Source organism: Bombus pascuorum, chromosome 1 (assembly GCF_905332965.1).
Source record: "Bombus pascuorum chromosome 1, iyBomPasc1.1, whole genome shotgun sequence".
NCBI lineage: Eukaryota > Metazoa > Arthropoda > Insecta > Hymenoptera > Apidae > Bombus > Bombus pascuorum.
In genome coordinates, this window is record NC_083488.1 from 843,631 (window position 1) to 865,122 (window position 21,492).

General features: G+C 29.2%; 4 protein-coding genes across 4 annotated transcripts; 2 read left to right on the forward strand and 2 right to left on the reverse strand.

Annotated features, from left to right (window-relative positions):
* Positions 1–19: 19 nt before the first annotated feature.
* LOC132911270 (tRNA N6-adenosine threonylcarbamoyltransferase, mitochondrial) lies at positions 20–2,049 on the forward strand. Its single transcript, XM_060967828.1, has 5 exons — positions 20–597; positions 698–956; positions 1,037–1,165; positions 1,311–1,667; positions 1,749–2,049. Exons 1-5 carry the CDS (start codon positions 338–340, stop codon positions 2,046–2,048), a joined length of 1,305 nt encoding a protein of 434 aa, XP_060823811.1. The 5' UTR covers positions 20–337; the 3' UTR covers position 2,049.
* A 3-nt stretch (positions 2,050–2,052) lies between these two features.
* LOC132911274 (GTP-binding protein 10 homolog) lies at positions 2,053–3,907 on the reverse strand. The gene is made up of 4 exons (XM_060967840.1): positions 3,621–3,907; positions 3,201–3,504; positions 2,910–3,128; positions 2,053–2,825 (listed from the first exon to the last, which is right to left on the reverse strand). The coding sequence occupies exons 1-4, from the start codon at positions 3,657–3,659 to the stop codon at positions 2,218–2,220; spliced, it is 1,170 nt and encodes a 389-aa protein (XP_060823823.1). The 5' UTR covers positions 3,660–3,907; the 3' UTR covers positions 2,053–2,217.
* Positions 3,908–3,939: 32 nt separating this feature from the next.
* On the forward strand, positions 3,940–10,799 carry LOC132911224 (transcription elongation factor B polypeptide 3). Its single transcript, XM_060967696.1, has 9 exons — positions 3,940–4,112; positions 4,518–4,789; positions 5,068–6,044; positions 7,110–7,279; positions 7,380–7,549; positions 7,646–7,737; positions 7,829–8,028; positions 8,120–8,399; positions 9,175–10,799. Exons 1-9 carry the CDS (start codon positions 4,044–4,046, stop codon positions 9,240–9,242), a joined length of 2,298 nt encoding a protein of 765 aa, XP_060823679.1. The 5' UTR covers positions 3,940–4,043; the 3' UTR covers positions 9,243–10,799.
* A 1,119-nt stretch (positions 10,800–11,918) lies between these two features.
* Positions 11,919–20,399, reverse strand: LOC132911319 (P protein-like). The gene is made up of 17 exons (XM_060967928.1): positions 20,146–20,399; positions 19,703–19,859; positions 19,363–19,437; positions 18,821–18,953; positions 18,527–18,599; positions 18,111–18,304; positions 17,764–17,870; positions 17,411–17,570; positions 17,223–17,294; positions 16,998–17,129; positions 16,136–16,390; positions 15,626–15,760; positions 15,025–15,219; positions 14,602–14,835; positions 13,966–14,224; positions 13,470–13,563; positions 11,919–12,887 (listed from the first exon to the last, which is right to left on the reverse strand). The coding sequence occupies exons 1-17, from the start codon at positions 20,234–20,236 to the stop codon at positions 12,800–12,802; spliced, it is 2,454 nt and encodes an 817-aa protein (XP_060823911.1). The 5' UTR covers positions 20,237–20,399; the 3' UTR covers positions 11,919–12,799.
* Positions 20,400–21,492: the final 1,093 nt, after the last annotated feature.

Sequence of the window (21,492 nt, forward strand, 5' to 3'; positions counted from 1 at the left end):
GAAATAATACTGAATACAATATCATAACAAATATAGCAATAGCGCATATTATTCCTGCCTGCCTTTGTATATTGCATTAATTTCAAACACTACATAAAATAAACAAAATTGAGTAAAGTACCACATATAAATTATTAATTTAATTATTAGCATTTTAATGGGTTAATATTATTATGTATGACACGATTATGTTTGAATTTGTGCATAAGTAAATGCAAATAACTTAAGTACACAATATAATTTTAATATGTCTATATATGTATATATACTCATACATGATATACACAATATATGTCCACATATATTATAATGTTCTAAATATAAATGAAAAGGGTTCATGTTTAATTTAAAATTGAGAATGGCATATAATACAGGCTTATTGTTTCACAAATGCTTATACAAACATTCTACAAATAATGTTAAATCTTTATATTTACATAAATGTAATTTAAAGTTGGTACAGAACTTTTTCCACAGCAAGCCTGCTGTAATTTTAGGAATAGAATCTAGCTGTGATGACACAGCTTGTGGAATTGTTGATGCTAATGGACAAATTTTAGGTGAAGCAATTAGATCTCAACATGTGACGCATTTGAAGTAATTAAAAAATTTTGTTAATAATTTTTCTTATAACTTTTATATAATATATTATAGAATCTTTTAAGATGATTTAGAATATAACTTTGATGTCTTTTAGTCATGGAGGAATAATTCCATCGGTTGCAAGAGTATTACATAAAAATAGTATTACAAAAACTTGTGAGAATGCATTAAGAGCTGCAAATCTAAAGTTAAAAGATATTGATGCAATAGCTACAACTGTAAAACCTGGTCTTCCTATGTCTCTTAGAGTTGGAACACAATTTGGAAAATATTTAGCACAAATTGGGAAGAAACCTCTTATACCAATACATCACATGGAAGCTCATGCTTTAACAGCAAGAATGAACATAGAGGTCTTTTTATAAAATGTTCATATTTAATATATTATAAAATTTGATTAATAAGGAAGATATAAACTAACTTTTAATTACAGATTGATTTCCCATATCTTGTTTTATTAGTTTCTGGAGCCCATTGTTTACTAGCAATTGTTGATAATGTAAATAAATTTTATTTACTTGGTACTTCTATCAATAATGGACCTGGGGAGATGTTTGATAAGGTAATCATTGCATTGTTGATATCATCTCTTTTTTAACTATCATAATTTTGTTTACATATTTTTTAATACATCTTTAATCCACATAACTTAGATAATAAATAGTAAATGGATTAAATTAAATTACTCTATAAGTTTACATTTATAGGTTGCACGAAGACTCAAATTAAAAAATATTCCAGAATTTAGTACTTTAAATGGAGGCCTAGCTATAGAAATTGCAGCAAATAAAGCATCAAACATTGAACAGTTCTTATTTCCACCTGTAATGACAAGATATCGTGATTGTAATTTTAGTTTTGGTGGATTCTTAACTCTTTGTACAAAGTACATTGAATTAGAAGAAAAAAAACATAACATAGTGGGTGATGCAGTGATTCCTGATGCATATAATTTATGCGCAGCACTTCAATTAGCTGTAGTAACACATATTTGTCATAGGACTCAACGAGCAATGGAATTTATTAATAAAATGTCATTATTTCCTAAAAATAAACAAACATTGGTACGTCAAAAGTATTAATAACACTGCCTTAATTTGATATATATGTATGTTCAATATATATTGCTTATTGTTAATGAACAGGTTATATCTGGAGGAGTAGCATGTAATAATTTCCTAGCTAAAGCATTGAATATTGTGAGTACTGAATTAGGTTATAGCCTTATAAGAACTCCACCTAAATTATGCACTGATAATGGGACGATGATAGCATGGAATGGAATAGAAAAATGGATTGCAGATGTAGACATCATTAGAAATCCAAATGAAATTGAAAAAATCGAAATAGAAAAGACAGCTCCACTTGGAGAAAATTGGATTAAAAAAATAGAAGCAGCAGACTTAAAGTGTGAATGGATAAAAATAAAGAAAAAACTTTTCTAAACAATTAAAAAAATAAAATGTCAAATACATTTATTGTTATGTTGCAAAGGCTATTAATTACAAGGTTGTTACTTTTTTCAGTCTGTATATACTGTTCTTCAAAAAATATGTTTTTGTTTTGATTATACAGTGTTTCATTATGGATAGGTTGTACTATAAATATGATAGGTTATACAAATGTCGGCGCATATTGCTGCATTTGTTTTTTTAACTTTGTACGTAAACAATCTTCATTTGAATCCATATCTTGAACGGAAATTTTTGCTTCTTCATATTTATCAATAATACGTCTAATCTTTGTTTTAATTTCACGTATCTCATCTGCATTTTGTAAAATTAAAGATGTTGTTATAATATCATCAAATTGCAATACTCTTTTTGGTTGAATTGATTCATCAAATTCTGAGAGAAATTCTGATAAATTATTTAATTTTAGTTTAATTTCATTATAGATTTCATTTGCTCCATTTGTATCCATTTTATTTACTATCATCATTGCAGGTCTATCTAGCAAATCAGGATTATAAAGTTCAATTTCCTTATTTAATAAGAGCACAGTTTCTAGACAAGATCTATGTTTATGTCTTATAGAAAATTGACATCCCTGAATGTCTAAAATAAAGAGCAGTAATTTTGTTCTTTCTATGTGTTTTAAGAATCTATGACCCATTCCTTTATTAATATGTGCACCTTCAATTAAACCTGGTAAATCTGCAATTGAAATCTGTCTGTGATCTTTATACTTTATAATACCTAATTGTGGTCTTATAGTTGTAACTGAAAAAAATCATAATAAGTAAGAAAAAATAGCATACATTTAACTAGTAAAAAAATAATGTGTTTTATACACAGTAAACTTACATGGATAATCTGCAATCTTTGATTTAGCTCTTGAGATTGCATTTAGAAATGTACTCTTCCCTGCATTTGGAAAACCTATCAAACCAACATCGGCAAGTAACTGAAGATCAAGAACTATAGTACGACTTTCACCTTTAAGGCCACAATAGCCTGTCCTTTCACATCCCCCTATTCCACCTGTAGCAACTAGCAATTTTGTATCCTTTGAATTCATTGTACCTATATTTTAACAAATAAATATCATAAACAAACAAGAATAATTATTGTTATTTATTATTACATGTACATTACCAAGTTTAACGCGATTTTGGTCATAAATGGTGATACCAATTGGAACCCTTATATTTAAGTCTGTTCCAGGTATTCCAATGAGCCCTTTTTTACTACTATCGCCTCCTGTTCCTGCTTTCAATTTCATTTCTTCTAGTTTGTATTTAACATCTCGTAATGTTAATCTTTCCTTTGAGACAAGATATACATTTCCGCCTGCTCCGCCTATTCCACCATAAGCAGGTAATCCAGAACCGCCGGTGCCTCCAATTACGTGAATACGTAAACTGTCAATTAAGCCTTGTCGAATATATTTCCTTGGCAACTAAATAATTAATCTATAAATCCTTAATCTACATATTTGTAAACTATGTTTTCTTTACTCTATAACTGTACTAATTCAATGAGAAAAGAATATTAAATATGTTAAGATTAGATTACCTTTGCTGCATAATATAAAATTCGTGTTAATACAACCATTCTTTTTTTATAAAAAGTATATATATAATGTATTTGTTTATGTACATATAAGATTAAAGTCGGTTTAACTTTGATTTTGGGGGATATAAAACTATTGTTTTTTTCTTTATCATTTAATAGTTTTCAGCACGTAGAATTCAAAAATGCAAATCTTAACTTTAGATATGCAGCAGTTTAAAAGTTATGCATATCTAAAATAGAACGTTCATAGCGTATTTTACAGGTTAGTATAACGCCATATTGTTTCTATCTATCATCTGATTGGTCTACACAAATGTGCATTGAACTGACTACTGCATTGTCTATTAGTTTGTACTTCATTGGTAATCCATGAACAGATGGATTTTACCAAGGGACGCCAATTAGCATCTGGCAGCCGCAAAGATGACTGTAGTGGATAAAATTAAGCATTACCAGCGAAATATTGAAAAGTGTGACGATAATGAAGATAGGGTATGTATTGTGCACTAATTTCCATATTCTTCAACGTATACACTGATGCAGTTTTATTAGTGTAGTTGAGTTATAACCTCATAGTGAAATCCAAACACGATAGTGATAATAAATTCTACATTGTTGTTCGAAAATTTCATTCATCTATATTAAAAAATATGGAAGAAATATATTTATAAATTTGTATAATATTTATTCTACTGTATTTTCATTTTGCTCTATTGCTCATGTAAAAAGCCAATCCTTTTTCAGAAAACAGAAGCATATATGTCTTTCACATCAATTTTATTTCTATCAATTTTAGCATTTATATGTTTGTATGGTATTTTATTTATAATTGTTTGACAGAATAGTAAGCTGCAATTAATGTACTGGCTATAATATATTATTTCAATTGTGTTACAGATACTTCATTGTATTTCAAAACTATCGAATCTGCCTGTAACAGTGCAGCATCTTCAAGAAACTGGTGTAGGACGCACAGTAAATGCTTTGAGGAAATACGATGGTGGTATAGGAGATGCTGCTAAGGCGCTTGTTGCAAAATGGAAAGCAATGGTTGCTAGTGAAGGAACTAGTGAAGGTGAAGATGAAGATGAAGTATGTGTTCCTGATGCACCTGAGAGCTACAGTGACAGTCGTGAGTCTCCAAAAGGAGCTGAGGAGAATCCTGAAAGGTATGATAGAAAGAAATATGACTTTTATATAATCTTAATGTATGAAATGGATATGTTGTATATACAACATTATATATTGTAGCATGTAATAGTTGAATGTTGAAATAGAATATAAAAATTCACTTTATAAGATGCAAGATATTTGTTATAATATTAAACATAATAATATCTTATTTCTAATGGTATTTTTATTTTATTTTGTTTCATTTTATTTTATTAATTTTTAATTATATTCATATATATATTTTAAGTAAATATGCATTTAACTAATTCTTCAGGCATAAAACTGAAGGAAGTGGGAAACATATTCATAGGCATAAGTCAGAAAAGAATGAGATATTATGCAACAATAAATATACTTCCAAACATGAATCCAAATTAAAATCTGTTGAAGATCAGTCAATAAGTAATAGTGATATTGCTAAAAATTCAACTAGTGATCTAGAAAAACAAAAAAAGCATGATAAAACTAAACATAGCTATAAAAATGAATTGGGAAGTGATAAAAAATCTTCAAAGGATACTAAAAGTGCCAGTAAGAAAGATGAAACTCACAGTTCTAAACATCGTAGTCATAGTAAGACTAATAACACAGAAAAACATTCTAATAGACCTATTGATAGTAGTAACTCACTCAAAAGTAGCGACGAGGCTTATAAACGCAAAAGTGATGATTCAAATATTATGAACAAAGAAAGTAAACGAAGGAAAATTTCAGATAGTGACAGTGATGAAAGTAAATCTCGTGTGTATCCTCATGTATCCTATAGTTTTGAAAAGCATAATAATAGTACCATATTAAATTCAGTTAAAATAAAAGAAGAGCCTAAGGATAAAGATATGTTAATTAAAAGTGAAATTAAACATGAAAAGAAAGACTCTCATGACAAATCAAAGAGCACCTGTAGCAAAAATCGGACTGATTCATCTAGTTGTAAATTAAAACAGACATATGAAAAACAGAAACATAAAATTGATATACATACAAATCATAATAAAGATGAAACTAAACATAGTGATCAGCATTCTAATAAGGATTCTTCAGAATCAAATCATCACAGTTCCTCTTATAAGAAACATCATGATAAAAACAAAAGTAGATATAAGAAAGAGGAGCATAAGGATGGGAAAGATAAAGAAGAAAATAAAAGCAATAAAGATTCAAAGCATTCAAAACATGGATCAAAAGAATCAAAGGATTTGGTAAAATTGAAGCAAGAAATTAGCGGAGACGAAGGAATAGATTGTCATTCAGGTTAGTTTACAAATATATTGTTTATAAATGTTTTTATTTAACATTACCCGTTATGTCGCGCGAAATGGTCCGTGCGACGTCTCTCGCGGTCTGGCCGCCAAGGCCTACACCTCGTTACACTGACCCAAGGGACCTCCATAAACCCAAGGGACCTCCATAAACCCAAGGGACCACCATAAACCGAACCTTTTTGGCCTAATTTCTATTCATATAAGTATTTCCGGCTTAATTTCTATTCATATAAGTATTTCCGGCTTATGGATTGCCCTTTAAACAATCCTTAGGTTTATTGCACGCTCTTACTAATTACGGGGAAAGCGGATGTTTGCCCAGCGAAATAATTGGTTTTTCCGAGAAACAGGCACCCATGAGTCACACCTGCAGGAGACTTTCTCCTCGTCTTTTGTTTATTAACATTGGCTATATCAATGGGCATCGAGGATCGTTACCCTCACTTTTCTACCGAAAAGTGTGAACAACGAATCCGCGTTCTTAGTTCAAAAAGGGCACACTCACATCGAGCTTTTCTCCTTAATAGTACGAGACGGGTCTGTTATTGTTCTATCAATCCTCGGGCAGACAAATCTGCTTATCTTCAAATCGTCTCTTCATATCTTCGGTTTAACTAGTGTACATTTCGGTACGACAAAGTTGAACAATTCCTGTGTAAGCAACAAATATTGTAAGTTGGTGTAAATATATACATATTATATAACTATTATCTCACAAGAAATAAGGGGATCGATCTGCTCGTGGTGTCGATTATTATAATCGTAACGGGAATTTACGACTCCCGTTGACGCGCTTCAGCGTGAACGCGTCTCTCCGCGACTAGACGAAAAAACATTACCAAAAAAAGATGAATCTTTTATATATAATTTCTAATATGTATAATATTTTATATCTTTCACCGTTATATCCATTTTATAATTTCTTAAATATTCTTAAATATTCTTAAATAGTATCGGTAAAATATTTATTTGTTTAATAAACTAGTTCTTTTATTTTACTATTTTAAATCATTATTTTTGAAAAGTGTTCTAAATAGTGCTTTTTTGTATACAGGTGCTAGTTTTGCAGAAGCATTAGGTATGTGTACAATGGCTCAGACATCTAAAAAACGTACTAACAACTTACCAAATACAAGTACAGCAAAAATGTTGAAAGCAGAACAATCAACTGCAAGTAATAAAAAGACAGCAGTAAGAAATGAATCAACAAGTGATACTTTACAGGTACTTTGTGCTATATAATTAATAAAATGTTATATTACTTAAATTACAGTATATAATATAGTAATATAAATATAAACATAATGCACATTTTCTATTATAGACACCATCTCTTTTAACAACAAATATGAAGTTAGAGCCATTAAATGTAGATTTGGCATCCACATTACCAGAGATTAGCCCTAATTACAAGCCACTGCCATATGTTAATCCTGTTCATCGCAAAGAAGAAGATAAAGCTCTTACAGATGTAATGTATGTTAAAAATCAAAGGTACGTTTTGTATTACTATGAATATATATACATATGAAAGCAATATGTTCATTTCTAATTTTAATTTTAATTTTAATTTTAATTTTAATTGCAAAGGACAAAAGTATATTCAGGAAATAAATCTGGTTATACAACAGTACCAACTTTGTTTGAGATATGTACAAGGGTATTGATAGAGAATATCGATGGTAGGTTACCTATGAATTATTTATGAAATAACGTATAGCGATCATTCTATGAAAATATTCTCTAAGTATTTCTTTCATTTGTTATATGTAGCACTTGAATTTACTGGTGGTGTACCTTTTGATATCATAAAACCTGTTCTTGAACGTGCAACAGCAGATCAGTTATTTATGTTGGAACATTATAATCCCTATTTGGTTGAAGACACAGATAAATTATGGCAATATCACTGCAATCGTGAATTTAGAAATAAACAAAGAGAAGAAATGGAAACATGGCGTGAGATGTATATGGTAGGTAGATTTAAAACGAATAATTCGCCTTATTTATAATATCTTAGTTTATTTCATATTCATTATTTCATATTCTTTTATTATTCAATAGCGATGTTTAGACGAACGAGAAGCAAAATTGAAAACGCTTACAGCTAATATAAAACAATCAATAGACAAATCTGTACCAGTAAGATCCACTAAACTTGCATATGTAGATAATGTTGTTAAACCTCCAAGAAATGTTCTTAAAAAGCAAGCTAAATATGGCACTGCAAATTCTGTACCTAATACTGCATCTACTATAAAAAAGAAATTAATTAGTGGTGGAGGACCAACAGCTGCTACAAATATTTCCGTTCCATCACCACCTGTATCACGTACAAAATCATGTAAGTATTTTTATACACGATGATAAATTACTGACATATTTTATAAAATATTATACATGTAAAACAGGCCAGCTGAATATCTTGGCTGCCCTTGGTGATAAAAAAAAATGTATCAGACTGAACTTGCTCAGCGTCAAGGGGTACATACTCTGATGTAAATAGCCGATGTGAATAATAAATAGATGATGTAGATGATGGTGTAGATGGACGCGTAAAGGACATAGGAAGGTTAATTTCGTCTTTTTGAATGGAATGATATTTTCTACGTAACCATCTATAGAGCTTTTAAGACGCGTACAATGACCTGTGATTCAAGATCATTGAAGATAATCGAAGGTCAACTGATGTCTATGACTATGAAAATAGTTTACTTTTAGGAAGTAAACTATTACTTTTACTTTTATCGAACATTCTGGTGATTTATTTATCTAATAATATATTACTAGTGCATTATTAAAAAACTATTGATATTAGATTATGTACCCGTCGATGCCAAGCAAGTTTAATCTCATGCATTTTTTCCTATCATTAATAGCAGCTGAGATATCTAGGTGGGGCTAGTTTTATATGCATCACCTTGTGCACATTGCAATGATTTTACTTTTTAAAAATTTATTATCTTTCATAGTAAATTTTCGTAGAAAACTATTATTTAGCATATGAAACATAGAGTCGAGTTTTTTTTTTTAAATAAAATAAGGTTCGAAAATATTGTAATATTTTAACATACTTTCTTTTAATTCTTGTTTTTAATTCTTCTAATTCATTGTTATAGCAAAAAAAACAAAAGCACCATTAATGGCAAAAGCTTTACAATTAATAAAGGGGCGATATAAACGGTAGTTTATAAGAAGATATTCATGTGAAGTTCCCATAATGCTTCAGGTATTCCGAGATTTACCAAATCGACTATGCCAATATAATCGCCGAATGCTTCTGTATCTACTGTAAAAATTATAATCGTTTCATCATTATAATCGTTCAGTTTCGTCAGTTGTACAGTAGAAAGATACAAGTGCTGGGATTTCTTGATAATGCGAAAATTCGAAACGTTTTGTTACACAAAAAATGAAAATTGTAATATCTTTATACAAAATTAATCGGTATAAATTGACAATTTCCAAAAAGGTATTATGACATTTAATATTTTTTATGTTTTGAGAGACACAAAGATCAATTGGAAGGTTATACGGAGACGAAAAATTTAATTTCGTTCAATGTATTTTATTAATGATGTTATTTAGAAATAAAGTAAGAAATTGTTATTCATAAGAAAATGAAAAACTAAATAAGTACATATTAAATATGTCCCATTTGTTGCTGTGATTCTCCATTTTTTTAGATTACAATTGTAAATATTTTTTTCGTGATCTAGGATGATATACATATACCAGTTTAAATGAATATTTTAAGAAGGGGAATGAAATTACAGATAATTATCGATAGTGCTAGAAATGTAATGCGTATTTTACATTCTTGCATGAGCCACAGAATTTGGAATATGTATTCGTGACAGGGAAGATGTTGTAGACTTATACATATATATGTATATGTATATGTATATGAAGTTAGAATATATTTATAAATAGTTAATGAAATATCTAATGCATTATGAAGTAATTTCATTATCGTGAAGGGAAAGAAATAAAAGAACTAATTATACTTGGAAAATTGTAATAACGAATTATTTTAATAATCAGAAGTAAACATAATCAGTTTATATTTATATTTAAAGGGTCGCTAGCGCATTTGATACGCTTGGAAATTTGAGGTCACAAAAAGGATTAAAAACGTAGTTAGATCGATAAACAAATAAACACGAATACAGCGTATTAATATTTTTGTAAATGTTTATTTGAACAACAAACGATGATCGAACATTCTACAATAATAATGTAATATTGTAATAATGTAACGAATTGCAATTTGTTATAGATATATGTATGTAGTGCGAAACATTAATTTTTTTTATAATTCCTATTATATAACATATAGATGATATAGTATTCATATTGTTTTAAATTATCTTTAATATGTAATTGGCCGAACAAATTATGATAACCTTGAACAAAGTGTAAATTCCTTTAAACTAAATCGTTTTAAAATGTTGTTTTTAAGAAAGTTCATATTCTGTATTGTGTTTAAGCAATTCTATTTCATATAATGATGAAATAAAAAACTTAATCGAAATGTTAATTCGAACTAAAATGAGTTTTGTTTAGAATACAAACTAATTTTCTTTTAAAAACATTATTTTCATAACAATTTACTCGTTTTGCTATTGTTAAAATATATGTCTTACAAAATTTTTAATGCATTTTGCCAATGAATTCTTTAGACTTAACAGAGGTTTTAAGGATGAATAAATTTTTGTCATGTAAAGTAATTAAAATAACATATGTATATAAAAACATGCTTGAAACATCATAAATAGTTTTACATCTGTTATAAATTCTTAAAACAAGGAAAAAGAATTCCATAGACGCATTATATCTTCATTGTAATTAAGAAGAAGCAAATGTTTGATCAATTTGCATTATCATCATTGCATGTAATTAATTTTAATTAAGTCTAGTTAATTTTTTAAATTAAGTAAGTTATTTTTTAGGAAATGTCGTGTCTAATTAGAGTATTGTGATTGATATTAGGATAAATGGTAATCATGTACGTAATCAATTTTATATGCACAAGATCAGCGTGATCTTTTGCGGGGCCGGGTTCCGGTGAACGCGTTGAACCTGCCTGACGTCGGCCCTGCATATGCATATATAGTAACGTTTAAGATAATGTATTTAAGTTGTATTTATGATACTAAATATTAGCGATCATGTAAAATATTTTAATTTTGATAGTAAACGTAATTTTAAGAATCAACATGTAAATAAGTTTAAGGAACCTCGGAAATCCGAAGGTTCCATACAACCATTTTCGTAAAATTTAAACGTTCATATCTAAATATTTGATTCTGCCTTTATATCCGTATTGTAACTTACGTTAATTTCTATACCTGTTTCGTTTTTATAATGCTGATTTTACTCTATCGTATAACGCGTAATACATAACGCAGACCGATATTCATAAATGAACTATTTTACATACTACGTTTACGTTCGACTGCTTAGTACGTGTTGTGTGCTAAAATTTCAGGGTTTCAGTTTAGCATGTATCGTGCAGCTGAAACTAATGGATGGAAAATTCGTAAAGTTACATTTAAAAATACTTAACCATAGAAAAATATCGACACGTTAAGTTCCTTCAACTTTTTATACACCTACATTTTTAGATCATAATCATCATTGTCAGTGATCATTATTTCTTACATATATATATATTTTGCTTGAGCAATGGGTCAAAAACTCGTAATCGGTATTGATATTTTCGAAAATTAACGAAGACGTACATTAATGTATGATATGATACTTATTTTTTACAAATCTTCTGTTTATATTTTGATTTAATAATAATAAGATATAAAATATAACAATATTATATAAAGTAGAGTATACATACAAATATATGTATGTTGACCAAACATAGTTTATTATATTATTCTCAATTATGTTTATTTACGACTAATTTCATTTAAATACAAGAAATCCCTCGTTATACAATTCCTATAATTTGTTAGATTTTCGTCCTTCGAATTGTAAAGTTATATTTGTACATGTATAATAAAAAGTAATAAAACAAATATCTATCTAAAGCGAAAATACATTATTTACACCCACCTGTATGTAGCACATGTATGTATATATATATATATGTATGAACACTATATGCATTCATGACGTTCATTGATTAATATGACTAATTTATATAGTGTTAACGATTTAAATGTTAAAACGATGCGAAAAACTTCTTTTTTACATCATTATCATTATCATTGTTCTTTAAAACATCGCGTTCATCGCAATCATTGTTAGATAGAAAATAATATTTCTATAAATATTACATAACTTATTTTACGATTTAGTATACGTAATTAATACTAATAAACATTTTCTGATAGAAGTTTACAAATGTTTTTAGGTTTATTCAAATATATAATTAACTGTTGATCGCACAACGTGGAATATTTATTGCTACGTATATTATAGCTACGTTTATATCTTGTGTACTTAACAAAATTAAAATCTGTTTAGATAATTAGATCCGTCTTAGGCAATATTAGGCGACATCTTCATATATCTTTCATAACTAAAAGAATTAGAATAAAATGAAAAATAGAGTGAAATTATTATAAAATAATTGCTTATTTATCCAAGTTTTATATAGTTTATACATTGCTGTATCATTAATTCATCAAATATTACGTAAGAATCTAAATAGCATCATTTGATTCCAATAATTTTGATATCTTTCCCGCACAAGATTATCAAACATAAGTTATAACAATTACATTATCCGTTCCAATTGAAAATGACGTGAGCGATCATTAAGTACATGGTTATTGTCATAGAACTCGTCAGCATAATTGGAAAGCCCACCCTGAAATAAAGGCATTGAAAATTATTTGTCGAAGTAATTAAATTATTATAACACGAAGAATGAATTAGCGACAAGCTCTTGTGAAAATGATATACATTTATTCGCGATTTAGTATTCAATCTGAATTCGAAATATCATTCACGATCAGAGTATACGGTATTTGATATTGGACTAGTTAATAGATATTTTGTACGATTATATCATTTATTATCGTCTCGTGTAAATTAAAACGAATTAAAATATAAGTCAAATCAATTTTTTCATATGTATGTATAACGTTAAATTATGATATTTATACCAGATATTAGCCTTACGTTACGAATTTAATAAATAAATAAATATTCGCAATTTAGACAAATTTTTCAAAATGCAACATGTTAAGTAAAGTATTATTAAATATCTGTAATAATAAACTAGCAATCGTGGAGGTAAATATAACAAGTAGTTTAATCATAATGTATAATCGTTACATTATAATACTATTATCATTAATATTATTTTCGTACTTTATTTTATTATATCTATTGTATTATATATCTTTCTCTATTTATAGAAATAGAAAGTGTATAGGAGCGCACTTACTTGAAAAATTGGATAAAAGAGAATTTGTATCCATGTTGTTCCGCAACTCCTACGCAAACTACATTAGCAGTAGCTCCAATCAAAGTTCCATTTCCTGCAAATATTCCCATCCATTCAACTACATAAATCACACTAAAATTCGTCTCTATTAAATTCTTCGCTTTTGCAAGAAAACATGACAGTGATAGCAGGAACATCATGGTCATTGCGTTAGATCGGTAAATTACATTACGCTCTAGCCGATAGACAATTAAATTGATCGCATTGAAAAATAATTTTAACAAAATTAAAGACTTAGTCAAAATGTGAAACGTCAGTATTGATTTTTCAACACGTTTTGCTCTGATTGCTATATTTGCTTTTCTGTATCTTCTAATCCTTAGAAGCAATCATTTATTTGTTTAAACAGAATGTTCATTAGACATTTTAATTTTCATTGCAAATTTCAATACCATTATTAATTACGTCAAAATGATTATCATGCAAATTTTTTTACCTCCCATACAAGCGCCAAAAGCTAAAGCCCATACCAGGGGCTGCAGTGGCAGTTTCAGTTCGCTATTTTGAGCCAAAGTAGTAACTACTCTTATCATCATCGTTGACAGAGGCACGTTGTCCACGAATGCACTTGCGATCGCTGACACCCAAAGCAGTAGCAATATAGCTACCGCTAATCGTGACTCTTCGTTTACAGATAGGATTATTTTTTCTGTCAGTTTTCCTATCCAGGCAATTAGGCCCATACGCGATAATGCCTGAAGCATAAAAGTTATAATTATTCGAAGTATTTACTTGATGTAAAAATTTGAGGTTAGGGATAATAATCGAGCTCGTTATGTTTATTCGTATGCTATTGCAACGTCTTAGACTCGCTTCTTTTATAGAAATGGTAAATGAGAAGAATTTGTAGGAAGATATAATACAAATAAATATGTATGTAACTAGGAATTTATTATCATAAGATATTCTTTCCTATTTTCTATTGTATGTATTTAAGTACATGTACATATGTAGATATAACAGTACTCTTAAGCGTTTTATAAATATACTCGTCTTTTATAAAATGTTCTAAAAGTAATAATATAGTAATACTATAGTATAAGTATATGGATAATTTCCAAGTATTTTATACCTCCATAAGAATAAATAGCGATGCAAAAAATAATAAAGTGCTCCATTCTACGCGCGCCATGAGACCATCCAAATCTTCGCTGTCGGCTAATATTAATAACAAAAGAACGCCTAATAAAGCGGTCCAGCCTAGTGACAAGTGCAGATTTGGAATACTGTGCAGAAAAAATAATGTGATCACAAAGATCAACGTAAATCCAGATTTCGCTAGTAACCACTTGTCTCGAATAGGATACTGTAACATAAAATTGCGATTAAAGTAAAATTTAGCGATTTATAAAAGCTTTTTTTCCCGCTTGAATCTTTCCTCCATAATATTGTAATTAGCTAAAATAAATGTTATAATTATTAGATAGATTGTACGTATAAATTTAAAAATTAAATCAATAAGTACGTATACGTGATTACAATAGTCGATATTTACTTTTTCTTGAAGTTCTTCCAGCGTGGTTTTATATGTTTCAAGGGTGACGCTGCCTGTCATTAGCTTTTTTTTTAACTGCGAGAGTAATCGTTGGACCTTTTTTAGCAAAGTCTCCCTCACTAAATTTTCGTCTTTACTGTAACTCGACAAACTTGCCGCAGCTCTTTGCCAAATGGCAATTTCATGCCTTAATTCCTAAAACGATCGCATAAAGAAACCCGTTAGATATCTTTTTATATTCAGCTACTTTAGCAATCTATGAGAATCGAACTTTGTTTTTGTATCGTTAAAGTACGTAAAAAGTCTACGATCTAAAGAATTTTTAGCTTATTTATGATAACTAGACCGTGGATATTTATGCAAATTTGTGTTTTCACGAAAACAGAAGGAATAAAAGCTAGGCAGAAATTTGTTTCATCCTCTAAATGAATACTTAATACATATTCTGGCGACTACTGTTTATATGTATATACGTATTTTGGACATTTTATATATCTTTGTATATTACGCTATACGCGTACTGTGCATTTTTGCTTTTCAATTTAGACGTATAAAAATTCGCTGTCAAGAATCTAGAGATAACAAATGAGAATGTTCGTACCTGTACATCTTGTGGTTCGGCGAATTTAAGAACAGCTATGTCTCGGAAGATAAATCGCAGCTGAGCAAAAACTACAAGTATTACCAATATAACACCTATGCTCATGTGCATTGTGAATGTACTAAAATCGATACCCTAAATAACAATAAACAATATTATGTATCAACGTTACCAAATTAAATGTTATCAAATGTATCAACATTATAATTCTTAATTTTATATAATAGCAAGTATCTTTTAATTTTATTCTGTGAATTTTCACAGTTACGATTTCATTTCGTTCGCAATTAAATATAATATCTTCAGTTTTATACCTCGTTTGTAAAATAAACGCTCGTACGGTATTTATGTTACCAAAAAATTATTTGTATGTAAATTATATACTTAGCATATCAAGTAAACGTTAAAGCAAAGTTGAAAGTAAAGTTGAGTCGAATCAATTATTGTACCGACGTAACTTAATCCTTAGTGAAATATTTAATAGAAATCGATATTGAAAGTAATGCTTACGTTATTAATAACATCGCGATTCGATGTAATAATTACGTTGGGCGGGTCGCCTATCGGTGTCATAGCACCTCCGATATTAGAATAAACCACCATCGATGTCAATATTGGCACTGGATTTATTTCCATTACTTCGCATAATCTAATGGTTACCGGTGTCATTAACATCACTGTCGTAACATTATCTAGGAACGATGAAACGAATGTTGTAAAGAAACATAATGTACCTACGAGTGGCCACAGCTTTCCTGCAGTTATCTAAAGAAATTAAACGAAATTATATTTGTAGCAGCATATTTCAAATATATGTATAATAATATGTATATACGTAGCGAAAAGATATTCGATATTACGTTATAGGTAGATACAGGTAGATACAGGCTCCGGTTTAATAACATACACAAGCGAGTATAACGCGATTCTTTATGAACGTAGAACAATATTTCTCACGTGAAGTTTCGTTACCGAGAAAGTGGCTAATTACTTGGCTAATTACCACCCGAGTATGAACGAAACAATCAGTATGTGGAATATAATTTTTCCGTTTACGTCTTTGTTTAAAAAAAATAGAATTTGAACGTGTTTCGTTAAGAATTGGTTTAGTACAAGCATATAGTAAATCTTCAATGTTATTTTATCCGAAAACAAAGGATCTTATTCGTTTACTTATTACGTACATATACTTACTCATTTATGGAAATACATGTTAAACTTTAGTTTAGAAAATTGAACGTGTATGTATAGAATTACATTATCGCGTATGTAATTTATTTTGAATTGAAAACAATGCAATTGTTCGATATTAATACTTGATTGAGTATACACATACGTAAGATGTATAAACTTGACGAAGGAAGCAAGTTACCTTGTAAGCATAGACTGCTAACCAGTCAAATACACCTGTCTCAGCGACTATGCCGACAAGTATCATCATTGAGAATAATAACAATAATGTATCGACATCTATCCAAGACATTAATTCATTCATAGTTGGTCTCTGAAAAAATATCCGACATATAATATTTCTGCCATAGGTGAAGGGTTTCTCTAAAAATTTTCCCAAATATTCGTTTTTTTTTTCTTATATTACCTCGTTTATGGTTGCTAATATCGCGATAGACATAGTCGAAGCTAACATGGCTGCTAAAGTTCTATGTACAACCTACGAATACCAACCAATTATGAATTAAAATCATTTAAATTACATTTAAAAGCATAGATAATAAAAATCAAAATAGTAACTAAATAATGAATAGATAGCTCTTAGTCGCTAATTACCTCGAATATTATAAGTATATATAATCCGAATAAGACTGCTGCAGCATACGCTATTCCGTCATCTTTGTTCATTGACGATAAATCGTAGCTGATAGAGATGGCAAAACTGGATTCTAGATTTGTTTTCAATTTAATTAATATCTCACCGCATTCTAGAGTACTGTAAAATATAAAATATTAAGATATATAAAATACGTATATAATAGTAGGTTTGTATAGTATTCGGAAGCATACATACTAGATACTACGTAATAAAATTGACTTAAATTTGACGAGTTACGTGTTACGTCTAATGGAAAATTTGGCAGCAGAGAGTACAAATAGTAATTTAATCGTAAGATTATTATACGTGCCTTTCGTCGATATTTTCTAAATTAAAAACTTTTTGCTGCCTCTGTCCAGGAAATATATCTATCAATTTCTCCGGAAGTATTGGTAAAATCCATACATCGCTTATATTCTATGTATGCGAAAGATCATGAATTAGAACGAGTCTGTGTTTCTTTATTCAAGTATCAATTTAGATATTAAACATAATATAGCGTGATATTTGTAACTGTATTATGAATGTATTATTAAGAGAAATTTTTAGTTAAAAAAGAAACGTATTTCCAGATAAAAATGAAAAAGAAAGGTTCGTTAAAGATATGAAATATAACATCTGTCTGTCATGTAAATTAGATTATATACGTATATTTACCTTAATCTCTTCAGATCCTAATAAAAATTGATTGGTATTATTTGCCTGACCGATGAGTAGTTCTAACCATACCATTAAATATCTATCAGATACATTTGTGTATTCTACCGATTTCGTTTTTATTGGTGGAACTAATGATCCTTCTATCATTAAATTGATATGTTTACTAGGAACTTGACCAAACATTTTGTAGCCTACGAACATTTAAAGATTAATTTAACAGTGACAATCGTTCTCTCGTATGATACTGAAGTTGAATTTAAAAATAGTTCATGAACATTCTGGTGATAAAAATGGTTTAATAATATTGTACGATGCAATGATCTATCCATCCATCATGTTTCAAAAAATATGTTTATGCCTTTATCGTCTTAATTATTTAATATAATTAACCAAAATTGTAAAGAAAGGAATACTTTTTATTTCTCCACTGGGTATTGAAATTTGGTGCAATGCTTCGATCCTTTCGCTCTTAATTATCAGTATTAGCTAGAATGGAAAAATACAATAATCTTATACGATATCTATTTAATCGAATACCAGTAGATATGCACAGAATATTAACATATAGTTGCGTAAATCAAAAATATTTTTACCAATTGTTAAAATTACACTTATCTTCGCGATTAATTATTTTCTTCTCAAGTCAAAGCTTAATCATAGAAACGTCTTTTAATACACTTATAATTAGTTTTAGCACTATTACTTACAGTGAATATTATCCAACAGCAGCATAGTAAGATTAACTTGATATAACGATAAACCTTGTGTTTCGTTTCGTTGGTCCCTTGTGTAATTGTAATATCATTATTTCCATCTTCATCGCCTTTTTTACTTTGCATTCTACGTGTAACATTCAATAAAAATATTATTCAGCTATTTATATAAACCAATTCTCGTTATTAATATACGATATCATAATCCCAAATAATTAATAAATAATTGGTAAATATTCCAACTGTGTTTATTACTGCTTTTGGCGAGGAAATAATACTTAAACGACGATTCGTTTCACTCATTAAATGAAATATAATGACGTAATAAATACGTATTTTATTTCTGACATTTTATATATTTTTTCATATTACGTAATCATATAAATTCTTGTACTTGAAATTTACCATAAATGCATATGTATATACACGTTATATTCACGAAAACAGGTGTTTTTAATTAAAAGTACTATTTTTTATTTACGCTATATCTTCCAATTTTAATTTAAACGTTCAAGGAAAGATCTTGCGTCACTTACTTTTGTGGCAATGCAGACTGTGTCCCAAGAGACATATTCACTACCAGACAGTCTTTCTTCGTTCCATCCAAAGATCTGGAATAGATTATTATTATTTGATTTGAACGTTCACGTGTGATCTACTCTTTAAAATAAACTAATCAAATGCTGGATATATTAAAAAAATATACATGTACGTATACTCTATCAAAAATATAAAACACAGAATCAAAATATAATCAAAATATAGCAAACTATCATAGTATCTAATATGTATAACGGGACATGTGCTTTAATGATCGTAGTAGTAGCCACTTCTTTATGTTATTCTTTTAACAAAGCACGTTTAAGGAATATCCACCTTCCTTCTATAGCTTGATGAACACGATCATATTCTCTTTGAAAAACTGCCAAACTAGGATCTAAACGTATTGCTTCTGGTAGTTGACTCCAAACGCGGAGTACCTCTTCTGGGATTTGACCGAGTATTATCGAACTCGTAATAGATGATGGAGTTACTGTAATGTAACGGACATCGTAATGTTCATTATGGATCATAATCTATGTTGATATCGTGTATTAATTATTATGAAACCGTGGAAATTCAAACTGAATTAAATGAAATTATAATTTCTTCCGCAAACATGACAGTCTTACAGTTGGCGAATAGAATAGTCTTTACAGTATGAAAAAGAAGAAAATAATGGAAGCAAAGATTTCAAATTAAATTGACAAAAGAATCAATTACATTGTCCTTAATCTACTCTGATATATGTCAATGCGTGGATGTTACTGTGACGTTACCTGGCGTACCACGGCTGCATCGAGATCCTTTCCTGAGGAACGACGGTGTCCGCAATCCTATCTCATCTTCGCTCGTATCTTCTTGAGACATTGCGAATCGACGAATGATCGCTAATCAACGAAAATTAATTAGGTAATACGTATATTATCGATATTGCATGATATCAACAAACGTATATATGTATCTATTGTATATTACATATAAGGTACAGCCTCGATTGTTAGACAGCGAAGATATAAGATTATTTACTAAAAAAAAAAAGTGTAAAGCTTTCGTGAAATGAAATAAATTACAAGGTGGTTTGAAATTTTTAAATTTCAACTTTCGTATCGACTGTCCACTTTGATTTAATCGAACGAAGAGGATAACAGAAGCCGGTGCGATGTTTTGTGTTACCAAACACGATCTTGAAGAAAACATTTACTCGAAGAAAAAGAAAAAATTTCCAAAAAATTACTTAGAAAAATCACTTACAGCGAAGGATTGAAATGTATGGTATATAAATTTTTTCCCGTAATGTTTGGCGTCGCAGTTACACTGCGGTTGATGAATTTTCACAAAATATGATACATTTTAATTTTAATCCACCACTGTACTCTATTTCTGTACGGACAGGAAGACTAAGAACATGGAATTGCGTTTGATATATATCATGCTAAATTGTAAATATAATATCTTGTTTTTGTTGGGGGTCATATTCAATGTTTACGTCTTTACATGAGTAATATACATATATACATACGTACGTATGTACGTATTTACTTATAACTCTATTTAGTTTATGTTTAATACGAACTACCCTGCATCTAGGTCGGTTGTAATTACATTTTTCAGCATAAAAGTATGCAAAATTTTGTTAGTGCATATTATAAAGGTTACTTCGAAGAATCAAATAAGAATCAAATAAAATATCACCATTAAAATATGATAAAGTACGATAAGGGATTAGTTTTATTAAAACTTAAACTTCTAATATGTGTATCGTAACTATTTTATAATAATAATTTCTTGGTTTAGTCATAAGCAATCCTTAAAAACGAGACAAGTACAGCAACGTGAAGAAGTATTCCAAGATATTGTAAAACACACACTTTCAAGGAATATGGCTGATCTGGTCTTGCCTTTATTTTAATCTTGGTGCTACTGCAAAATTGAGAAAGAAAGAAAAATTGAAACGTAATATTTATCATACGAACGCTATCGGAATATTAAAACTTATTTGATTCTATATCGAGTAGATACTACAAAAGAGAAATATCGATTTAGTATTGCTTGGTACCTAATCGATATCGGTTTATGCGATCGAAAAGCAAAGAAGGAAATTTCCATGTAAATTGATCTTGTGA